At 43.7% G+C, this 7483-nt stretch overlaps 1 protein-coding gene across 1 annotated transcript; it reads left to right on the forward strand.

The window, feature by feature from the left end:
- Positions 1–4759: 4759 nt before the first annotated feature.
- tcima (transcriptional and immune response regulator a) lies at positions 4760–5763 on the forward strand. Its single transcript, XM_041937684.1, has one exon. It carries the CDS (start codon positions 4883–4885, stop codon positions 5183–5185), a length of 303 nt encoding a protein of 100 aa, XP_041793618.1. The 5' UTR covers positions 4760–4882; the 3' UTR covers positions 5186–5763.
- The last annotated feature ends 1720 nt before the right edge of the window (positions 5764–7483 follow it).

The following is a 7483-nucleotide window of genomic DNA, read 5'->3' on the forward strand; positions in this document are numbered from 1 at the left end:
GACAGATTCCAGTAAGGTCCTGCAGTCAGATATAAACACAGGCCTGAATGAAGACATGCATACTAACCACAGAGCCTGTGGGGATTCATTATTCATCATTATTAGTGGTGCATAATATCAAGCTACACACTATAAGACGCCATGAGTCATTTAACTCAGTTTACTGCTATTGAACACAATGACAGCTGTTAGTTTGTTTACATCTTTTACATCCAGCACAGAGGGTTTTTTTCATTATTCTACTTCTTGAACAGCATATTTATCTTTCTTGGACCAGCAGATTTCTTCTTTCAGACTGAATCAGTATTTACATCTTCCTCATACTGTAGTCCTAATAAGGGCAAATCAATATACCTTTATGTATTTTCTTTTTTTTTCTTTTAAACACAGAGCCATATGACTGTGAAATCAGAGCTCAGAGTTTTACCAGAACTGTGAACCATCTTCTAGTAAAACTGTCTGTGCTTACCTAATGTGTTGAATGGTCTGGGGCATGTGCAGATTGCACAAGAAGAACAGCAAACAGCAACTGGGGCATTTCCAAAAACACTGCATGTCCATTTTAGAGAAAAGTAAACAGCTCGTAAATGAACGGTGGATTCAGTGAGTACAAATGTGGTCATTTTGGCATCACCTACTGTTTCAACAAGCACCGCCGTTTGTTCAGAGGTTTCCCTGTCAGGTCATTTTTGTGACGCGTGATTCTGATTAAATTATGATCGTGCAAAATGCTTATTCACACAGATGTAAGAGTGGTGTCAGTCTTCTCAACACCACCCTTACATCTGTGTGTGATGTTTGAAGCTCCAGCCAGCAGCTGATTAGCTTCGTTTAGCATACAGACTGGAAACACAGGTAAACAGCAAGCGGGGCTCTGACCACAGGCTTTCAAAGTGCCTTGCAGCACCTCTAAATCTCTCAATATCTTGTTTGGTGTTTGTTTAATCTAACAAAACCTGGTGCAGTGTTAGAACAGCCGGTTGTAGTTTTACAAGGGGTTGTGTGCTGGACTATTTAACAGCTTACTGTCTCCTGGCTGTTGCTTCATATTTCTTTTTTGACATATACGTTTTTATTGATTTTTTTTTGAGGGAGAGTTGGCACACGGCAGCAAGAAAAGGTTCAGGGTTACAGGAGTAGACACTGTTACAGGGCATGGTGGAAGAAATAAAACAGATAAGTCAATAAAAGTAAGAAGCACATACAGAAGTGAGAGATTCATACAATAAAATGAAAACAAATCAAAGTCACAGAAGAGTTTTGGCTTCGCTGATTGGTCCAAAAATGATTCCATCGTCTGAACTGCATCTTCTTATCCTCAGCACAGACTCACATGTAGGCCTGTCACAACTATAACATGACCACCTGAGTGTGCTTATTTGAGCTGATTGTGGCCATTTTCAATCATCTTTAGACCATTTAGGCCTGAAATGCAGATTGTTGAGGGGAACCTGGCTTATGTTAGAAATGCTGTATGAAATGAAAGAGAGCAACAGCTGGTTGATGTAAATAAACTGTCTACCTGAGAACAAGGTTTCAATGTCAGCAAAAACATGTGGGAACAAAAGAGCTTGCTGTCTCGACCTCACTGCTGTTAGACAAGCCTTTTGTTTCTACTCACATGACACATTTTAAAGGTGTTTATGTATTATTAAACTATTAGACTTACTGTACGTTCTAATATACAACGTAGGAACGTTCCACTTCCATTCTGCACATCCAACACAAACGATTCCGTAGCTTCATGTTTACCAGAGAGAGTCGAGGGTGGTCCCCATCTTCTCATCTAACTCCCCTCAACAAAGCAAATAAACACATTTCACAAGAGTTCAAACTATTCCTGTCAGCACAGAGCAGCATAAGACACGGATCTTTGGACTGTCACCTCTCTAGTTTAAATCCAGTAATTAAATTCTGCAGGGCAAACTAACTGATAGTACTTATATGAGCCTTGTGTCTCTGACAGTGCATGCACAGAATGCAAACAGCCTCGCCCCATCTTAGATAGAGAATATATTTCATATCAAACAGCGCAGGCTGTAAAACCATTTATGTCTGGCTACCTGGTGCATTATGTAACCTTCCTGTGGTATCCTGAAGGATGGGGGTCACACATGTGAAGTCAGTTTGGAGCCTTTTTAAACCCAGTCTTGATTCGGACTTGTAACTTAGGATGATGGACGCCTTCTTGTAGCTCATGACATCTCATGTCAGGCTTTGAATGCTAATTCTGGAGGTGCTTCCAGAGACAGGCCTTATCCATTATATTACCGAAAGTGCAGTACACCCATAAACCTCGGCGAGGAGGAGGAGGAAAACACAGCAAAACTGCTCTAGATAGATAATACTGAACATTGACCGGGTTACTTAATCAGCAGACTCCTCAGACTTGTTGCAAGTCTCAATATGCTGCCTCCCTTTTCATAAGCACTCTTATCTGCGCCCTGAACTCTATTTTAGGGCCCTTTGGGAGTGTTGTTATATAATTTATACCAAATGTTAACTGATGTGGATGGAATCTTATCTTTAAGGCATACACAAGGGAGTAAGTTTACTGCCTCCTGAGAATTCCTCCCCATGGGGAAGAAGATGACAGAGCTTTGACCCCTGGTTAAATTTAGTGTCTCTTTTGTTATGATAAAGCATGAATGCTTGGTGTGGACAGGAGAGTAGGGTCAGCAGCTCAAGGCTCAGGTTTCCGTCGACCCGTTGAAATCTCATTGTGCATCGCTTGTCTCTAGTGCCTCTGGGAGAAATTTGGAGCCACGATTATGCCGTCTCCACCGGCCGGAGTGCAGCGATATTCTGTGTCTGCAGTCATAACTGCCATGCCAGCCCGAGACAGACAGGTATCCTGTTGCGACACATTGTTCACTCAGACCTGGAAAACAAAGCTGTCAGCAAGGATCTGGGTATTGTTTCGCTTCAAAATCAGCAAGGATCTTCGGTTTATTGTTCGTCTCAGGGCACAAACTCAGTGCCACATGCCGGGCATACTGTGCGTGCTCTCCATTCTGCAGGCCTCTGGTGGAATCCGCTTCCTGAGCCACTCACATATGGTCATTGCTCCTGGCTGCCTTTTTTTTTTCCATGTAAGGGAGTAACCCGTGGTCACCCTTGTCGTGGGCACAGTTTTTTAGGAAAGCATGAAAGTCACACCAGCCTGAGATTGACACTCGATGTTGTTTATGAGGAGAGCCGAGTCACAAGGGGGAACGCCTTGCAGCCTTATCAGCACAGATCAGCTAGGCTGCGTGGGCCACAAGTCAACTCCAGCTGTAAACACCACTCACTCACCCTCTCATCTGAGGGCCAAAATGTAAGCCAAATATTTTTAGCTCTGTTAACTGGAAAAGGCAGATACAATCCCCTGTAGCAATTTTTGGAGCGGTTGAAAGTAAACCTTCAGAGACTTACATGACTAAATAATGCTCAAACACCAGGTTAATTACAGTGTGAATTTCACTCCCAAAAATAACACTTCAGGATATAAATAGTTTCTTTGTAGTCTCAACACAGTACTGTGGGTGCTTTGTATATAAAAAACAATGTAATAACACCAGTATATTGGAATTAAGACTTTGTTTGCATCAGAGCTCCAGCCAGTTTACATGGATGTCCCCGCAGGAAAAGAGCAGTCACTCAGTAAACACACGAGGACAGACTAACAATCTTATTTAGCTTACTCTCGCTTTATAAACTGGTTCTGTTAACTGACTAACATAACAAATCAACTGACACAAATGAGTCAGATGAGCTGAGGCATCACATCTGCGTCCTACATGTCGCGTCACCTGTAATAACAACATGTCATCACACATTTTATATTAATATTGAATGTTTTCTTTCTGTTTATTACTAAGCAGACCTCAGAGGCATACTTAAGCACATTTACCCCTGAACTGTGCTTAAGTATGCCTCTTAGGTGTTTCCACTTTATTTGAGTATGAGTATAGTTGAGTTTCTCTTCTACTTCACTGCACGCTTCGTCCTTTATACTCCACTAACCTTCCTTATTCAGCTACACTTACCTGTTGCTTTGCAGATGAAGATTTCACATAAATAAATGCATGATGAGTTTATTGCATTCAACGCTTTGAACTGTGGGGCTATTTGAATTCAGCACCAACTTGGTTTATAGCAACAGCAAAAAGCTGCTTACACATAATAATCCGGTGATATATGATTGTAGTAAACATGCACAGCAGCCATTCTTCTCCATAAGGAGTACGTATTATTTTTTTTTTGTTGTTGATTCTACTTATGAATGCTTATTTTCTTTCAGTACAGTTTTTTAATGTAAAACTTTTACTTGTAACTCTACTGTTCCTTGAAGATCTGAACACAGTCAAGTTCTTAAATGCATCATATCAGACCAGCAACAAATTTGGTCTTAGTTTAGATCGATAGCATACAGTCAAAGTACTCAGACATCTATTGAATTCAGTAGTGAAATGAAATTATGCCTTATTCATCAGCATCTTATGTTGGCATGAATTGCCTCTATGTGACAGCACTAAAATCACAGTTGGCTATTCTTTTAAATGCCCACCGGAGAGCTGGACTGATATTTGGCACAGCGGTTTCATCACGCAGACTCCGTGCGTATTTGGAGAGCTGCGGCGGAGGATGGAGCGCTCCCAGAGAGGCGGCGCCTTCGTCTGCTTCACAACTGCTGATGTCACCGCTGGAGCGGCGAGCCTGCCTCCTCAGCTCTATAAATACTGTGATCCTCAGCCGTCCGGCACTCACTCGCTCTGCCGCTGACGCCTGGAGCCGCTCCCGCGAAACGGTGCGCACCTGACAACTCATCCCCAGCGGGTTGGAGGGCCACTCTCGGAGCACAAACGCAAGCCATCCAGCGGAGAAACAAAGAGACAAGATGTCGACCTACGTGTCCTCCGAGTGCCGCCGCGTCAGCCCCTCGGTCCACGGCAACAAGTTTGACACGGCGCATCGCAAGAAGGCCGTGGCCAACATTTTCGAGAACGTCAACCAGGACGCGCTGATGAGACTCTTCCAGAAAACGGGGGACATGAAGGCGGAGGAGAGAGTGAGGAGCATCTTCTCCTACACCCAGGACCCGGAGGAGACGGCCCGGGCCCTGATGGCTCTGAAGCAGCGAAAGAAGGACAAGTTCCTCCAGATCGCGGGCATGGTCCGGCAGCTGCTCAAGATGCGCTGACTGCGCTCTCCCAGCCTTCTACCGTCTCTGTCTCTCTGTCGACTCGTGTGTGAGCCGAATGTGAAAACACTCCCAATATGACCGGGTTGCCGCCGCAGGTGCGGTTCACCTGTCGCCTGGAAAGGAGGAGGATGTGCAGCCCACCGCCTGGAGGACAACATGCAGCAGCTGTCGCCTCCTGCACGGAGGGGGCAGCGGAGAGTCCCGCCCGGAGCGGATGGAGCCGCATGAACTGTGTGGGAATATGAAGGGCAAACGCGTCTTCCCTGTGACTTGAATTCATGAATGCATTCCTGTGGATGCCTGACTGAGAAGCAGCACCTTTTGGGCCTACAGGTGTAGCCAACATCACTGTGTTGGTGGTGGTGCACAGCTGCAATATAGTGCCGAAGAACCTGCCTGAATGCCTGTCCTGAGCACATGCCTTGTCTCTCAGCTTCACTTTGTTATATGAACACTACTCATTAGTGGCCACTAATGTGTTATTGTCACAAAATGTTTGAGCACAATTATTTGCATTTGTGATATGTTCCTTTGTTTGTCATTTTTAATAAATTATTACATTGTATACAAAAGTTGAACCCCTCTTTGTCCTCATTACACACGTCATTGACATGGTGTTTATTTGTGTGGCATGATGGCCATTATTGGTCATCACATCCGCTCCTATGAGGTTTAGTTTTGGCAGATTAATATCTATTAGTTGAGGTTAATTTGTTAATTCTGATTGTATTATGTTGTATTAAAGTACACAAGACAGCTTGAGCGGCATTACAGGGGTGGTGACCTTTATCACTGAGGGATTAGTGTAAATTATGAGGATGGACTGTAAAAAAGAAGAGGAAGAAGCCCATCTTCAGGCATGTAAGGAAACATCAGTGTTAGCACATACAAATTAAATAATATTCAGGTTCTGAAACAATATAGGATTTGTTTTTCTGCAAAAACATTACCTGTCAGCATTTTTTTTCAGCATTTTTATGCAAAACACATCTCGGCCATCTGCTGTCCATCAGCTGTGACCTCTGTGTTGGTCATAAACAGGGAAACCCCTCAGGACGAACAATCCAAATCACCTATAGGAAAGTGATGTGTTGGCCTCATGCCTGTGACATTAGGTGTCAAACATGACACAGAAATATAGCAGCTCGCTATAGAGTGTTGAGTCATGTAGGTTTACATTTATTCCAGAGTAAAAAAAAAAAAAAGACAAAAACAGACACATGGGGAGCACATTTCTGCCTCCATTGTTCTTCATTCTGACGCAGCAGAGGGCATTTGAAGGGAATAGAGTTACTCATGAGAGGATGTGGTTAACCTTCATTGGGTTTCCCCCTCACAGGGCTGTGCGCCTCACCAGACCAGCGTGAACCAGTTTGGCTCAGTTTGGGCGGGGAAGGTGGGGGGTGGATGGCTTTCTCTGCGCAGCCTGTTTGTGCTGGAGTCTGTTTAATCATCCCTGCTCTCTAGATAAGAGCCTGTCTAAGTAGCATTACAGGGTTTAGATGGGTGGAGGTTTGGCTTCCTCGCCCTCTGATTCTTCGCGCTCAAGAAAAGCACAAACGACCCCTCTATTACTGCATCCCTCTTCTACATCTACAACCCAATTTCGAAACCTTTTTGCCTTATTGTACAGTATTTCATCAGGGGCTGGGTGTGTACGCAGGCTTAGCTGCAGACACACAGATCACTTGAGTGGATGCCTGCTAATCTGCTTGCTGTGATAGTTCCTCTACCGGCTCAAACCAGTTCCCCGCGTTGTTGTGCATGACGACATCTGACTGTAGGCGCTCCTCACATGTGCTGCTGAGAGATATGGGAGGCTCGAGTATCAGTCGCCCTAAGGTGCGGAACTCTCAGGTGAATAATCACCTGTGACTGGAAGAGGGAACGTTTGTGTACTGAAGCCAGAGACAAATTACTGTGTGCCGCAGACAGCCAGACGCTCTCACTCTAATTTTAACCTTTAAACGGTTTCTATAGACAGCTTTTGCAGATGAGGACCAACGGGCTTTTCTGACACAATAAAGAAAATATAAGAAAAAATGAAAAAGCATAGAATAATAAAATTGACAATATATATAAAATATAATTCAATTTAAATTCAGGCTGGTTTAATGACAAATGAGGTATGCTATGACAGATTTTTATGGCCCTGAGAGAAAATATACTGTAGAAATGAATTGCTGACAGGAATTTAATTGGCAATTAACTTATTTTTAAACACCTAAAATTGCTATTTTTATAATAACCTAATGACAATGTGACAGGTGTCGCTCGTAACAATGAACCCACAGA

The sequence above is a fragment of the Chelmon rostratus genome, chromosome 5, assembly GCF_017976325.1.
Source record: "Chelmon rostratus isolate fCheRos1 chromosome 5, fCheRos1.pri, whole genome shotgun sequence".
Lineage (NCBI taxonomy): Eukaryota > Metazoa > Chordata > Actinopteri > Chaetodontiformes > Chaetodontidae > Chelmon > Chelmon rostratus.